Raw genomic sequence first — 17219 nt, 5'->3', positions numbered from 1 at the left:
TGTGTGTGTGTGTGTGTGTGTGTGTGTGTGTGTGTGGTGTGTGTATGGTGTGTGTATGGTGTGTGTATGGTGTGTGTGTGTGGTGTGTGTGTATCGTGTGTGTGGTGTGTGTGTATCGTGTGTGTATGGTGTGTGTGTGGTGTGTGTATCGTGTGTGTGGTGTGTGTATGGTGTGTGTGTGTGGTGTGTGTATCGTGTGTGTGGTGTGTGTATGGTGTGTGTGTGTGGTGTGTGTATCGTGTGTGTGGTGTGTGTATGGTGTGTGTGTGTGGTGTGTGTATCGTGTGTGTGGTGTGTGTATGGTGTGTGTGTGGTGTGTGTATGGAGTGTGTGTGTGGTGTGTGTATCGTGTGTGTATGGTGAGTGTGTATGGTGTGCGTGTGGTGTGTGTGTGGTGTGTGTGTATGGTGTGTGTGTGGTGTGTGTGTGTGGTGTGTGTATCGTGTGTGTGGTGTGTGTGTGGTGTGTGTGTGGTGTGTGTATCGTGTGTGTATGGTGTGTGTGTGTGGTGTGTGTGTGGTGTGTGTATGGTGTGTGTATGGTGTGTGTGTGGTGTGTATGGTGTGTGTGTGTATGGTGTGTGTGTGTGGTGTGTGTGTATGGTGTGTGTATGGTGTGTGTGCGGTGTGTGTGTGTGGTGTGTGTGTATGGTGTGTGTGTGTGGTGTGTGTATCGTGTGTGTGGTGTGTGTGTGGTGTGTGTGTATGGTGTGTGTGGTGTGTGTGTGGTGTGTGTATCGTGTGTGTGTGGTGTGTGTGTGTGGTGTGTGTATTGTGTGTGTGTGTGGTGTGTGTGGTGTGTGTATCGTGTGTGTGTGGTGTGTGTGGTGTGTGTGTATGGTGTGTGTGTATGGTGTGTGTGTATGGTGTGTGTATGGTGTGTGTATGGTGTGTGTATGGTGTGTGTGTGGTGTGTGTGTGGTGTGTGTGTATGGTGTGTGTGTGGTGTGTGTGTATGGTGTGTGTGTATGGTGTGTGTGTGTGGTGTGTGTATGGTGTGTGTATGGTGTGTGTGTGGTGTGTGTGTGTGGTGTGTATGGTGTGTGTGTATGGTGTGTGTGTGTGGTGTGTGTGGTGTGTGTATGGTGTGTGTGGTGTGTGTATGGTGTGTGTGTATGGTGTGTGTGTGTGGTGTGTATGGTGTGTGTGTATGGTGTGTGTGTGTGGTGTGTGTGGTGTGTGTATGGTGTGTGTGGTGTGTGTATGGTGTGTATGGTGTGTGTGTGGTGTGTGTGTGTGGTGTGTGTATGGTGTGTGTGGTGTGTGTGTGGTGTGTGTACGGTGTGTGTGTGACACCTGTCCCTCAGCGCTGTGAGTTCTGGTTGTGCACGGTGTCCCTCTGGTCAGCACAGAGCTCAGCTGAGCCTCCAGCTGCTCTCTGCCCCTCTGTCTGCAGCAGCATCTACATTTTAAGGCCTTTTGATTAAATATTAATGAGCATCATGCCTGGCTTGTAAAATGATCATTTACTCACCGCCACCACCTTACACCGACCAGACAGAAACTCCCTCTCTCACCTTTCATATCATTCCAATCATCAGAAGGTTTTCAGAGATCCAGAGTTTCTCAGACTCGGTGTCTCTGAAGTACAGTGAGGGTCACAGCAGCAATTCGTTTTTATCATTTTCTAACAGAAAAACCACCAAGCTCAGTGTTTAATGCATCCTTCAGTGACGTATTTGGAAGGCACTCTGGGTAAGAGCATCTGCTAAATGAAGTAATGTAACGTAAAAGCACAAATGTCGACCAACTGGATACTTCTGCTTTGAATCTACACACATTACATCTTTCAGACATCTGCACAGGTCTGTGCAGAGCATACACAACCTATAGACGCCGATACAGAAAAGGCTGCTGTCGAGAGCCAGCTCATACAGGCTGGAACTGCAGGACTGGATTTGGATCATTTATTCAGCCGCTTCATTAAAGTCTATTATTATTATTCTCTGTGGAAAGCAGCGAGCCGTTGTCACCAGGGCCAATGGGAATGGTTTAAATAGCTCTGAGGTTCAGACAGTTTCAAAGGTAAGAAAAAGATTACTGACTTTCAGTTTTTGGATAGAGTGCCCCTTTCATTTACCAGATGTTTCCACATTTTTGTTTCTCTTCCCTCCTTTTCACATAAAACTGAAATCCCTCATTGAGTCCACAGAGTAATTCTGCACTAAATGTGTTTTTGGTTAATGGGGCAGGGGAAGAGGTTTTGGACTTGTTTTTCTGTTCAGTTGTATCTAAATTTCAAACAGACACAAAACAGTTTAATTCTATTGGAAACAATTTTCCAAAATGATTCACTTTCTACCGCTGTTGAACAGTAATAAGCACATTTTTTCCCTAGACCATTTCTTCGTGAAATATAAGTTGATTTGAGTTGGTCAGTTAATTACTGAGGTTATTGCTCTCCCCTGCCTTTCAGAGCTTTAGGTTACAGTGACACAGCAGAGAAGTGGTCTCTTCCCCTTTTCCGTGTGCGTGTGTGTAAGGTGATCCTGACCCCCGCCTTGCGAACAGACCTGTAACATTAGCTCTCCCGCTGACGGTGCCCAGCACACATGCAGCAGCATGTATAATAGATGGCTGGGAACATGCAGGCCTGGGCTCAGTGGCCTCTTCTATACGGCTACCGGCCATATGGTGGCCAGGACTCCACGTGCTAATTGATGGGATCTGTCGGTGGAGGCCGGTGCAGTAACACACAGAGTGCAGGGCAGGGCTAGTGTTTCACCCATTCAGCCCCAGCCCATTAACTCAGAGTTAACCCCTCTCCCCCACTGCCCACCTCCCTGTCATTGTTCTAGCGCAGACTCATATAGGCCTCCCTCTGTTCCCCCCACCCCCCCACAGCAAGGAGTTCAAAGCCACCAGCTGCCAGCCCCTGCACTGGTGACCCCCCGGTGTGGGCACTGCACCCCAGATGGCATCCGGCAAGTCGCGGCCAGACTGACTGCGACGCTGAGGCAAACCGGTTAAAATCCAGCAAAGCTCTGACGCTGCAGCAAGCAGGTGACGAGAAGATCAAACACCTGCTGAAAGAGCACCGCAGCCACCACAAAACCAGGCAGCCCAAAGATCCCTATTCAAATTCAGCTTAAAAAACTCTACCTGCATGAGGCCTGCTTCATTCAAGCCATGGGAAAGATGACAGCACCGAGGCCATCATCCAAAGCACAACTACAGTTACACTGAACACAGAGCTGCCCCACAGACCACACGGCAAAACCCTACAGCAGGAATGGTCTCTTTGGACATAGCACTCTTATTCCTACCACCGCCTGCTGGGCCATTTTCATCACCGCTGATGAAAGCACTGCATGTTTTGTATACTGGAAAGGGTTTGAATGATAAGGAAAAGATCTCAGTGGTCTGCAAGCTAATCACAAATAGCGCCCCCCTGGTGCTGGCGCAGCGGCTCCTGAGACAGAAGTTAACGGGCAGAGGGGTGTGACTGTACACCTGTCCGGGCGCGGAAGCCCAGATCAGGCTGCAGGTGGAAAAGTCAGGGAGTGGCGGCAGAGCTCTGGTTTGGGCTGTGTTTGCAGTGGTCTGCGCTGAGCTGTTTGCTCACAGACGGGAGAGGCGGCGGAGCCTCCATTTGTTTAATTTCTCTCCTCCATTCAGCCCTGCAGCCTTTGACAAATGAAGACAATAAAATGCAGCCATGGCAGGGGCTCAATTAAGCAGCTGCGCGGGGGTGGGGGTGGGGCATCTCTCTCTGCCCCTCTCTCCTCCCGGGTTTCCTTTCGGCTGGATCTACACCCCGTCCGGATCCTCGCTCCACACCCTTCCACTTCTCTTCAATGCTGGAGTTTGGTGGCTGCTTCACAGGACACACACACATTGTTACAAACGTAACATAAATGAGACTTTCAGTCAGTGAAACTTTCTCAACATGTGATCACATTTAGCCAAACTGTAAGAGCCGTTCTCACCAACACTTGCCCTCAGTCATAATAATATCTGAACACCGCTGTGGCCACACCTTTAAATGAGCAGTGATTCTGTAACAGCAGACTGTGACAGTGACACAGGGGAGAAAGAGGCCTAGCCATATCCATCCCCACTGACAGCCATTAGTGTACTTTGCACTTGGAACAGCAGCCATTCAAATTCAAATAAAAGACAAGGAGATAATGGGCACGATTCTGTCTGAGCAATTTGTAAAGGACTCCTCCGGTCTCCATCCTGGGACGCTCTGACTGTGATTCCTGCACGCTGGAGCACTGACCTCTGTCAGTGATCCAGCAGCGAATAAAAGAGTCTCGTCCCGAATAAAGAGGGCGCCTAGCGACCGGTGAGGAGCAGTAAAATCAGTCAGTCCTGACAGCCTCTGAATCAGCCTGGGGGGAAGGGGAGCACAGAACTCCAGCTCTCGCACATCTGAAAAAGACGTGTGCTGCTCAGTAAACTTTGGTTTACACAGTGGTTCTGGAATAAATGTTTCCTGAAACTATGACACTACAGATATAAAGAACTCCAGACGCTGGAATTTTGAGGTCAACAGAAAATTTTAATTGAAAACATGCAACAACTTGAGTTATTTCTTATTAACCAAAATGGTGATAAGGAAACATTTTAGACTAGACTCTAAATGATGTCCAAACACATAGCCTGCAATAGCTGGATGCGCTCAAATGACTATGATGCTATACATTCCTCTGCTGCTTCATAGTTACTAAGACCTTTCAATGTAATGCATGGTTTACTGTAATACACTCAGCAATATTGTTTGATGAAAATATTAAGAAAGTATTATGAAAATGTAATCAAACAGTGCATCAAGGATACAACCTTTCAGCCTAACCTGTTGAAAAAGATCAGATGGTGAAGGTATTATATTGTTTATATGCAAGCTTAATACAGTCCAGCGTCCCAAAAGGCATTCCAGTTGTGAATGGTGGAGTCTCTCCTCTGAGAGTTACTTGAGGAGATGGTGAGGACAGCCTCCCAGCTCCGGCCCATAACTGAGACAGTCCACAGCTCCTGCCCCTCGTATAGAGGAAGCTGCTTTTCTTTGAAAACTTGTTTTTCAGAAAACTTGTTTTTCATCACTGTAAGCTGCTGTTGCGATACACAGGCGCCTGCATTAGGACATGAAAGTGGAAGCAGTGGAGGGGGAGAGGAAAGAGAAACTCGAGCACAAACAGAGGAAGAAGGCAGCGGCAGCTGTGAGGGCAGGTTATACTTGTTTTGGTACAGTGAGGTTATGTGTATGTGCTTATTGTTTGTATAGTTTCTGGAGCGTGGCTGCTATCTGATCTCTGCCTCACAGACCTCATCACAGGGGCCTCTTCAGTACGGATTATTCTCATTTCTTTAGCAGTTTCTAAGTAGGATCACTTTTAACAAGCTGGTCTTTGTCAACGATCACTCCATCTAGGTCACAAACTGGAGAGAAGATGGTACTAAACACTGATCTACAGGCTGGACAGATGGGGTTTAGGATGCTCAATATGTAAACATTTCAACACTAAATCCCAAAGTGAGAAACCAAGGACTGCATTTTCCCGTTAATACCGTTCTCCATATGCCCGAAATCTGTGCTGCAGTGCTCTAAAAATGCAAATAAACGGGCTAAGAAGAAAGCTGGGACACTCCAGCAAAGCCTCTCATCAGTGTAGTCTCTATCGGCCAGCCTGCAGCATCACGGGATGCTCCACACGCTGCTCTTGCAAGTGCTTACAGATTTGTTCTGCATGTAGTCTTGCAAACAATTTCACCCCTTGGAAAAACGGTTTCAAATGAACACTGCAACACAGAAGTTTTTTCCTTGACAGGTTCATTAAAAAGGAATACTACAAAAATGCAGAATTTCTAAGAGGCAAAATTTATCAGTTCCTGCCCCTCATTCATAAATCTGGCAATATTTGCCCATGATCTGTGTAGTTAAATATGAGCAGGTAGAACATTTTGTGAAAAATATCACCACAAAATGCCAATATTGCCATTTTTTCCACTCTCTCCCTTGTAAAGGAGGCAGTTGATTGAGTGAGTGAGAGGACCTGCCACACAGCAGAGCAAACTCGGCTCAGCACCGTATCAGACGCTGTGTCGCCTTCAGCGCTGAGGTCTGTGGTCTCTTCCTGTTTCTGTGCGAGGGGGACGGTGTGGGTGCTTTCCCTCTGAGCTCTCTCTGCACACACCTGAGGGCAGAGTGCCACACTTTCAGCTCACATGAAAGAGCGCAGTCAGGGCAGCTGCGAAACGGCACCTTTTGATGCAAGATATTTATTGTAGACACTTAGTCTCAATGGTGCAACATTTGATAAAAAACCACTTGCACTTTTCTCTCTATTTTACATAAAGATGGCTCGTGTCCAAAGCAGTAATGAATCAGAACACTCGCATACTGCACATGCCTCGCCTCACAGCGTACCAGCACCAGGCATTAGCGTGCATCCATGCTAGCTCATGATGCAAAAAGGTTATGCTCTGGTTCTGCTTTGCACGTGATGTATGTGCTGAAGAGAATGACAAACCCACTGATTGCACATGCATGGGTAGATGAGATGGGGGGAAGGGCAGCCATGTCAGAAACAGCCTGGTCACACAGACAGTGCAGGGCCAGAGCGTCTAACGAGCACCAGAATGCTGCTGTTTAGGGGGCTCACTCTAGGGGGACTGGACAAGCACATTAACTTTTCTGGCACTGTTCAGAAAGTGACCCAGTTCAATGACCCCAGTTATGTTCAGAAGCTCACAGTTACGACAGATTTTGAAGTTACTACACCAAAGGAAGATGCAGCTGTCCCCTGGCAAATAACAAAGATGAGGAAAAAATGTGACAAAAAACTTTTCCGAAGGAGTGACTGTTTTGCACTTTAGGCTGTGAGCTCTGCACAGACAGCAGTGGAGCAGCACCCGCCTGAGCTGTGACTGATACAATGAGGAGCAGAAGTGTAAACTGAAAGCCACAGCACTCATTCTGAACGCATGTGCGGTTTGCACTTCCTCATCACAGGTGCTCGGCCTCACTGCTTCACTGGACCCTTTCTTTCCATCAGAAGAACCCCAGCGAGACACTTTACACCCCTCCATCTGCACTCTTCCCTCTCATCACTCTTTCAAATAGCGACGGGGGGAAAGACCTCAGATATCCAGCGACAGGTGCCTTTGAGAAAGGAAGCGTGTATTTATCCTCTGTTAAATCTGTTGTCCCATTGTTACCATGAATGTGCATAGCACAGGGCTCTGCTTGAGTTTTCAGCGGGTGATTGTGCTTATTTTTAGCTGGATTCTTTATTTTTTAGTCAGCCACCTGAGTGAACAATGTTGTCATTTGTTTGTTAGCATACAGCCCTGTATCGGAATCAGCAGCTGTCTACCTGAGGCTGGCTGCACTGTGGCAGCCTCTGGACTCACGCAGAAGAGTTCAGAGGCAGTCCTCTGACACACTCACAAGCAGCCACAAAGCTCGCTACATTGAAGCACTCATTGGAGGATAGGCTCCACTCCATTGACGTCATCCAATCAGCCTGCAGGCATCTGACCAATCACAGGGTGCCTGACAGCTGTGATTCCCAGAGGAATGAAGCCAATTTGCCCTGCTGCTGTGGGATTGCGCTCACTCTCAGCTAAATGCGCTCAGCCTGCACTCACGGCAAATGCCTTGCTGACTGAGCCACTCAGAACCTCATACAGCCCATTTAACACAATATGGTACATTCTGGCATGTTCTGCACAAAACAATCAGCATAGAGGAGAGAATTTTTTACACCCCACTTTGCTGTCAGTGTGTCCATTAAACATCGTGTTTGTTACTTGTGAAAATGCTCCTTTAGTATTGCATCTTCTACATCATCATTTGATGGCAGAACACCATTTGGGGAAAGGTTCATTTTAAACACAATCTTTTGTGATATTTAATTCCCTTAACAGTGCAGTGCAGTCACAAGCTGCAAGACTCACTGTAAATAAGGCTGCTTGGGGTTTTTGTATTTTGTTCTGTTGAATACGCTGCAGTCTCCACCTTCTCTGGGAGGCTGTTTTTCTCTGCACTACTTTCCAGAAAGACACAAAGCCCACTTGAGAATACTTGAGGCTTGGAAGAACCTTCATCTGGCCAGAATTCACCAGCAGGAATCTGGATGCTGCCCAAAGATTACAGGCTTGGAAGAGGTCTCACTTCAAACCTTCGCTGTTTATTACATTTCAGGGTCCTGCTCATTTCCCCACTCTGAATCATAGGTGCTGTGCATTCGTCTCATTGCAAAGCATTTTCCCTCTGTATCCCCTCTGTCTGATACCTTTCATTAAATCACACTCCACACTCCTCACACACCACGGTCAACACTGCAGTTCTTTAAATGTCTCTACATACACACGGAAAAAAGCAATTGTTATTCATTTTTTCCACCTACCAGATGTTCAAACTCTCTCATCTAAAATTTTTTTAAAAATTGAGCATCTTTAATCAGTACAATACGTCATATTGCACAGTTATTTCACATAGAAACAGCAGCAGCTGGTGGCTCTCAGGTCCCTACCCTGCAAAGCCACAGCAAATAACAAGACACACATAAAGCAGAAGCGTGCCAGCCACAGAAACGAGGGTAACAGCAGCAGCAGCCATTATCAGGGCTAGGTTAGCCCGCCCACTTCACCTGTGAGGAAGCTGGAATAGTGTGGTGTGATTCAATCTTTTTGCATTGCATTCTGATTTACTGAACACCTCCACTGTGAGGGGACAGGATTAGGGTTAGGGGGTTGATGTTTCAGTGGGTTAGGGTTAGGAGATGTTTCGGTGGGTTAGGGTTAGGGTGTTGATGTTTCAGTGGGTTAGGATTAGGGGGTTGATGTTTCAGTGGGTTAGGGTTAGGGGATGTTTCGGTGGGTTAGGGTTAGGGGGTTGATGTTTCAGTGGGTTAGGTTTAGGATTAGGGTTATGGGGTTGATGTTTCAGTGGGTTAGGGTTAGGGGATGTTTCGGTGGGTTAGGGTTAGGGTGTTGATGTTTCAGTGGGTTAGGATTAGGGGGTTGATGTTTCAGTGGGTTAGGGTTAGGGGATGTTTCGGTGGGTTAGGATTAGGGGGTTGATGTTTCAGTGGGTTAGGGTTAGGGGATGTTTCGGTGGGTTAGGGTTAGGGGATGTTTCGGTGGGTTAGGGTTAGGATTAGGGTTATGGGGATGATGTTTCAGTGGGTTAGGTTTAGGATTAGGGTTATGGGGATGATGTTTCAGTGGGTTAGGATTAGGGGGTTGATGTTTCAGTGGGTTAGGGTTAGGGGATGTTTCGGTGGGTTAGGATTAGGATTAGGGTTATGGGGATGATGTTTCAGTGGGTTAGGATTAGGGCACAGGAGCGTGCTGATGCTCTGACGCCGTTCTCCCTCCCTCTCCGTTCTCCCTCTCCGTTTTCCCTCCCTCTCTCTCTGTTCTCCCTCTCTCTCTCTGTTCTCCCTCTCTCTCCGTTTTCCCTCCCTCTCTCTCTGTTCTCCCTCTCTCTCTCCGTTCTCCCTCTCTCTCCGTTTTCCCTCCCTCTCTCTCTGTTCTCCCTCTCTCTCTCCGTTCTCCCTCTCTCTCCGTTTTCCCTCCCTCTCTCTCCGTTCTCCCTCCCTCTCCATTGCATCCCACAGCTGCACTTTCAGTCTTCATTACTACTTTCTGTCTAAAAATAACATCTAGGCTACAATATTGCAGCAAACTCACTTCCCCAAACAAACAGAAATGTTCAGGGAACTGCCTCCTCACTATAGTTACAGGTCATACATGCTTCAGATTCCACTTCCCTCCTCTCAGACTGAAATGAAATGATGCTGATAACACACAGACCTGGCAAGTGAGGAGCTTCAGTTCAATGAAATAAATGTCTCTGACTGCGGTGAGGAGCAGACAATGCGCATTTGATGCACTGGAGGTGCAAGAAAGCTCTGTTTCTGCAGCCAGCTCTGCTCTTTATCTCTAACAACCAAACAGAATGAATATATCATATCATAAAGCTTTAAAATAATAAAGCATATCGCTCAGACAGAACAAGACAGATTATAGCACTCTTAATGGGGCTCCATCTGTTAGCATTTCACAGTCACCTCTCACATCACCATTAAGATCAAGATTCACTTTATTGTCCCACACTGTAGGAAATTTGGCTCGGGCTTCCAGCCATGCTGCATCCATAGCGAAAACATTCCACATATACAAAGACAGGGTGAGACAGCTACAGAGAACGGGAAACCTATCTAAGAGCATAATAACCAAAACATACAGTAAAAAAGACAGAGAAAAAACATACACTGATGTTAAATAGATAAAACCTATAAAGCCAAAAAAGTACAGCGACGTGCTGCAACTGGAAAACGGTCATATCGATTCCATCCCTATTATGTCTACCGCCATTTAAAATGTTTATTGAAGCAGGGATAAAAGAGGGACGGGAGCTGTCTTACACCTATTACCTTCCATGCCGTTTGTGTGAGTCGGACTTCTCACTTCAGTTGCACAGAGAGGTTACCAAACCAAGCTGTGAAGCCATATCTAATTAGGCTCTCAAAGACCGCCTGATAAAAGACTACCATAATCTTCTGATCAACACCGTGAACTCTGAGTTGCCGCAAGAAATGCAGACGTTGTTGCAGTCTGCTACAGAGACTATCAACATGCGTGCTCCAGGTCAGTGAACTATCAATAAAAATACCAAGGTATTTGTAAGAGGAGACCTGTGAGATGGTTTCATCGTGGATGACCACAGGCCTGTGGTCACCCACTCCTCTAGGGTCAAACACCATCTCCTCTGTCTTTTTAACATTCACCACCAGGTGATTATCATCACACCATCCTACAAATCTTTGTATTTCTGAGTTATACTCAGAAATATTGCTGTCCTTCTTCGTTAAACCTCAGATGGCAGTATCATCTGAGAATTTAATTATGTAGTTATTAGGGTTACGACTTCTACACTCATTAGTATATAAAGTAAAAAGGACAGCTGAACTAACACACCCTTGAGGGGCCCCTGTGTTCAAGGTTCGGGGTGCTGAAAGAATACCATTATAACTGACCTGTTGTTTACGGTTGGTCAAGAACGAGTGGTACCACCTAATAATTAGACTAGAGGGTGGACCTTCAGCTCATCCAACTTCCTAACTAATCAGTGTGGCTGTACAGTATTAAAAGCTGAACTAAAATCTACAAATAAAAGACGTACAGCAGAATCCTCTGAGTGCTTAGATATAAAATGCACCATGGCTGTGACAGCATCATTTGTACCTCTATTACACCTGTAAGCAAACTGAAAAGGATCCAGTGAACAGCTGACTTCTGTTTTCAATAGGTTGATAATGATTTTCTCACAATATTTCATAACTACAGAAGTCAGAGCAACTGGTCGGTAGTCTTTATTTTCCTTACAAGCATTTTTTGGGAACGGGAATAATAATAGACCTTTTCCAGATGGAAGGAACAGTATGTAAGTCCAAAGACCTCTGGTAGATTGGGCACCAGGCCTCTGCCATCTCTTCACTGCATGATTTCAGCAGGAACCCGGGGGATGCCATCTGGACCAGAAGCCTTCCTGGGGCAGGTGCGTGAGAACAGTCTCTGTACTACGTGCTGGTCGATGGTGATTTTTGGACAGTCAGATGCAGGTAATATATCTAAAGCCACTTTTTGCTCTTGTGAGAAATCTGCTGTTTCAACCTTGCATAAAAGTCATTTAATTCATTGGCCTTCACACCCTTGTTTAAAACAGAGACTTTTTATCTGGGACCATGTTCGTCATAGATTTCATAGAATCCCACAGTTTTTTGGTATTCATTGAAGAGCAGTGAGTTTCAAATTTCTCTTTCTCTTTCCTCCTGCCCTTCCTTAAATTTTGATTAAGCTCTCTCTGAATATTCCTCGTTTCCACAAGGTCTCCACACTTAAATGCATTTTTTTGGACCATGCACTTTTTAATTTCTTTGGAAATAAAGCTTTCTTTGGAAAGTGCTTTAGAACAAGTGGGTGGGTTTGCGATATTGTGTGTGTGTGTGTGTGCGCGTGTGTGTGTGTGTGTGAGAGTGTCTGTGCATGAGAGTGAGTCTGTATGTGTGCATGTTGCCTGTGTGTGTGTGAGACAGTGTCTGAGTGTGTATGTCTAAGTGTGTGTGTGTGTGTGTGTGTGTGTGTGTTTAGGGGAAGTGTGGCTTTTCAAAGCTCTACCACGTGAGATCTTTCACAAATCTGCCTGTGGGACAGTGTTTACACGACCACCCCCACACAAGCAAAGGAAAGAATTCTTTGTGTTAAGAATTAGAAGAAGCTAAGAAGCTAACTCACTGAAATCAGCACTTCTGTAATAAAAAGGAAGACGCTGAATGAAGACCACCAACTCGCCACGTCTCTTCTGCTCCGCTTCAGCTTTTGAGCTGGGATTTACTAACGTCCACAGTATGGATGAGCCCTCTTTGATAGGAACAAACTCACAGAGTAGAAGCTTTGTCATCTTTGCAGGGCTTCAGCTAAATATAAAGCCGTCAGTCATCTGCTCTTTCTATAGACTCTTTGTGCCTCATTTAAGCAGCAGGGACTCTCCACTCTGACAAAAAGTTGCATGAAGGAAGATAATATAAGTTAGTGTGATCTGTCTTTAGTTAAGACACCCGGGCAAAAACCCCTTTGGGAGAGAGGACACTCTGAACATCCATCCACAATCACAACACTCACCATCAACTGTTCTACTCACAAACATAGCTACCCACATACTGCAGAAATCAGAGGCTGACAGCAAGCAGCCTGAATGTGCGACAGCGCCGAGCTGTTAATTAATGTATGAGATGGGAATGCTCACACGCGGGATCCTGAAGCAGCAGCAGCCCACCAGTCCCCCAATCACTTTATTTTAACCGTTATTTTACTGTGAAGCTCAAAAGCACTCCAAATGACCCACACTAGACAGCTACATAACTAGTGACACCTGACATATGAACAGAAGAGAAGACTGAGCACAGTGCAGAATGCAATGGAATTATGATCTAAATAAATCTGAATGAATTCAGATGTCTCTGTAGTTTTGTGTGACTCGGGTGAGCCTGGCCACTTGTATGCAGTCTCGTTTTGTAATATTTGGGTGATCTAACTAATGCCTTCTTTGAAGGAGAGCACAGCTAATCACCACAGTGTGGAAAGTGCATTTTTTCCAGTTTAATGTTTAGCCAAGGTTGAACGCACACGAAACAAATGGGTCAGCACATATGGTGCTTTTTAATGGATTCTGGCAGCTATTGAAAACAGAATCCAGTTGGCAATTGTTTGATTATATTCCCAAAAGCTCATTTACAGTGAATTTTAGCGGTGGAATTCAGCTGGAATGGACATTTGTGAAGTGTAATGCCTTGTGTAATAGAAAATGAAAGGGAATGTAGCTTTAGAGCTCTCTACAGCAGATTACCCACAGGAATGAGTTTATTTAAGATACACATGTAACCCGATACAGTTCACATTCACTATCAGTTCTACCATGTGAGCAGCGTAAAGTGCAGTCATTTTCCCTTCCTGCACTCAGTACTCCGGGACTGCAGCTACCTTTCTTACTACTGCTGTAACTACAGCAACAGCTACCACCACTGCTGCAGGATGAGTACAACACTGTTACTCTAACCAAAACTAGCACTACTAATGCTGAGTAATGCTAATACTATACTAATGCTGAGTAATGCTAATACTATACTAATGCTGAGTAATGCTAATACTATACTAATGCTGAGTAATACCACTGCCACTGCTGCTGTGTGGCTCAGTATCCTGTGCAGTGGGGGAGGTCAGCCAGAGCCGAGGCTTAGAGCCGGGCCGGGCCGAGCCTCAGAGCCAGGCCAGGCTGGGCCTCAGAGCCAGGCCGAGTCTCAGAGCCGGGCCGGGCCGAGCGTCAGAGCCAGGCCAAGTCTCAGAGCCAGGCCAAGTCTCAGAGCCAGCGTGTCTGTAGTCCTGCAGCAGCTGACTCCTGACAGATAAGTGCGGGGCGTGCAGCCTCTGCTCCTGCATATCAAAGCGCAGGCGAGCCGCTCGCCTCCCTCCAGCCCCTCCGCCTGCCACATCAAACGGCCCTTCAGCTCATTGCAAATTCCCATCAAAGGGAGAGACACACAGAGATGAGGACAGGAGGATCTCAGCCGCCAGGCCAGGAACAGCGCTGTCTAATGAAGTCAGGTCAGAGGTCATTCACCATGCGCTGTAACGGCACACTTAATTAACTCCAGATCCTACTCTGAACATCATGCTGCTGGACACGCGTTATTTTACTTCAACTATATCTGACACTTCCTTCTATCACAGACTGTTTCTGGATCACGTTAAAGCACCAGCATAGCCTTATATTCACTATCTAAAAACTTCCTTCCCTTGAAATTGTGATCGTGTATTATACGAAACACCCCAGCACAGCCACCGGCTCTAATCTAATGCCCTTCTTCAGAAGAGTGGCCACTGCTGGTAAAATGATATCGAGGACACAAAGACTGCCATTGTTCATGCTCACTGACATGTCCATTTAGGTGTTGTGGTGGAGAGGCGTTGATTTTTTATCTGAATGGGACCTTTGTTGGGCTAAGCCAAACCTGTGGGTAGGCAGCACTGGAGGGGTTAAATGGAAGTGGTAGCGCTTGAATGAACTGCATTAGATGCATAAAAAGCATTTGGTTGTTGGGACTGAGATTATTCCCACTGCTTTCCCACTGACCCACACCTTCCCCAATGCTGCACAACGGCTGGAGAGATGCACCCTGGGAAACGCTGCAGCCGAGCACGCAGGAACAGGAAGTGAGGTCCTGAAAACAGAAAGGAAGCATGGGAAAGACGAGCAGGAATAGGGTGGCGAATTGTCCTCAGATGGCTCCATCTGAGAACACAAGTGCTGCAGTAACCCCAGCACTGTTCCGGCCCTGCATCACGCTGTGCCAAGCCTCCCTGTCTGATACAGCTCCTCTCAACCCCAGCAGCACCCACAAACACTTACTCAACACAAAAACCACAAGATATGGAGTTCTACAGATTCATTCACAGCCACAGAAACTGTGGTCACAACAGGCTGAGTGATTCCACCGTGTTTTACACAGAATTAAACAGGCTGAGGGATTCCACTGTGTTTTACACAGAATTAAACAGCTGCTCAGCTTCAGCACTATCTGCATTGTATGACCTGTACACATCTTGCCCTTGTGCCTGTTGCTTGCCCATTATATGCACTTTTGTACGTCGCTTTGGATAAAAGCGTCTGCTAAATGAATACATGTAAATGTAAACAGGCTGAGTGATTCCATTGTGTTTGCTGACAGATGATTTTGGGTCTTGATTTCAGGGGTTAAATGAGGCAGAATGAAGATGATGTATATATGGCTTTGCTTAGTCCGTCCTGTTAGGACTGAGGAAAGAGAAAAAAGACAATTATGCAGTTACAGCGCCTAATGTGCCACAGCCCACACACTGCCCCCTACTGCCAGGCAGATCACTTGCCTTTTCTTGTCAATGGGAAGGCTGTTTGGAGAGACGTCTTAGTAGATATATAGCATTAAAACAATAATAAATTCTCTTCGTACACATCGTACACGTACATTTATTAGTAAGTCAAATGACAGACACTGATCTGGGGTAAATACTAGCTTGCTGCGGCATCTCTGTTTAACTGCCTCCTCTCCCGTCCTGAGGAGAAGCCAGCCTTGCTGCCCTCTCTGCTTTTTCCTTTCTGTGTCTTATTTACAGCTTTAACACGCAGCTCTTTTGCACCCTGGTCATGCCGGCTTCTGTTCCTCTTTCATGATTTTAGAGGCCACTCAGGGTATAATAACTCCCACATCATCTTTACTTATTAGTGTAAATGTCCCCATGTCAGAGGAATGTTTCATGGACTCTTGAGAAATTACTCCCAGCACAAGTCGCTGGCTGTTTCGAATCGGGCGAAGATAAGGGGTTTATATTCTTAGGCCCTGCCTTAAAAGGGCTTAGGCCCAGTGTGGCGAATTAAACTGAAAACCCAGACAGAATTAGTTCCAAGCAGACTGAGAACCATTCTATGAAACTCAACAATTAGGAGGATTAAAACTAATAATTCTGCACCAGTAGGGCTGCATTATGGTTGCCCTGGCTGGGCCAGGAGGGGGGAGGGGGAGTTTGGGAACTTTTAGCCACACAAATGTCAGCAGTAAAGTCTTGAGACGGAAATGTAATGAACAGATATGGGAAGTACAGTCTTGTTAATGAGATGTGCTAAGAATTCTCATCTGACCAAATATGCAGTTCTGCAGGCTGTTTAGTGCTTGATGTTTTCCTCTGTGATCCGGAGCCTGACACACGTTCACTCACATGGCAACATGTAAAAGGTGAATAGCAGGAACTAAACTGTACACACACAGCTGCGGAGTAGAGAGCAAATGACAACACACTCGTGAGGTTCACACGTGTGTGTGAGTGTGAGTCTGCCATTGGGCTGACATTAGCCATGAGGGACGGGTGTTACTGACTGCAGCAGGATTGCTCACAGGGTCACATCCTGCAGTCTCCCGACACCGTTCACCCTACGCTCTTCACCCTACACCCTACGCCCTTCACCCTACACCCTACACCCTTCACCCTACACCCTACGCCCTATACCCTACGCCCTTCACCCTTCACCCTACGCTCTTCACCCTACACCCTACGCCCTTCACCCTACACCCTACACCCTTCACCCTACACCCTACGCCCTATACCCTACGCCCTTCACCCTTCACCCTACGCTCTTCACCCTACACCCTACGCCCTTCACCCTACACCCTATGCCCTACACCCCACGCCCTTCACCCTACACCCTTCACCCTACGCCCTTCACCCTACGCCCTTCACCCTACGCCCTACACCCTACGCCCTTCACCCTACACCCTACGCCCTACGCCCTACGCCCTACGCCCTACGCCCTCCCCTCCATGCCCTGCATCCTGCACGGGTGTCTCAGTGCTACAGTGGCAGTACAGCTGCTCAGACAGGCAGACTTGTTTCAGACTGTCAGACTGTCAGCAGAAAGCCTCCTCTCCTGAGTGCAAACACCTCTAACATATTACTGTGTAACTGAAAAATCTAATATCAGAACAAAGCCCCTGTGTTGCTCAGGCCAGAGGTTTATGTTTCAATGGGTTAAAGTTTAACGTTATCCTTCATTCTGCGTAACGGACAGCATCATCTGAGATATTTAGATTTGTAAGCCCCCCCGCCTGCCCCGACTCCTTGGCTGTCCCCTAGTGTTAAACTGATTAAAAGGGGGACTCAATAACATCAGCTTTT

At 46.7% G+C, this 17219-nt stretch overlaps 1 protein-coding gene across 1 annotated transcript in view; it reads right to left on the bottom strand.

The window, feature by feature from the left end:
- The window catches only part of LOC118771625 (potassium voltage-gated channel subfamily KQT member 1-like), a 134692-nt gene that overhangs the window by 64720 nt on the left and 52753 nt on the right, over positions 1 to 17219 (bottom strand). Inside the window, exon 16 of the mRNA XM_036519612.1 lies at positions 16993 to 17015. Coding sequence (XP_036375505.1) covers positions 16993 to 17015 — 23 coding nt within the window. The remainder of the gene's footprint in view (positions 1 to 16992; positions 17016 to 17219) is intronic.

Source organism: Megalops cyprinoides, chromosome 25, assembly GCF_013368585.1.
Source record: "Megalops cyprinoides isolate fMegCyp1 chromosome 25, fMegCyp1.pri, whole genome shotgun sequence".
Classification (NCBI taxonomy): domain Eukaryota; kingdom Metazoa; phylum Chordata; class Actinopteri; order Elopiformes; family Megalopidae; genus Megalops; species Megalops cyprinoides.
The sequence above is the reverse complement of the archived record's forward strand: the minus strand, read 5'-3'. Positions and strand labels throughout refer to the sequence as shown.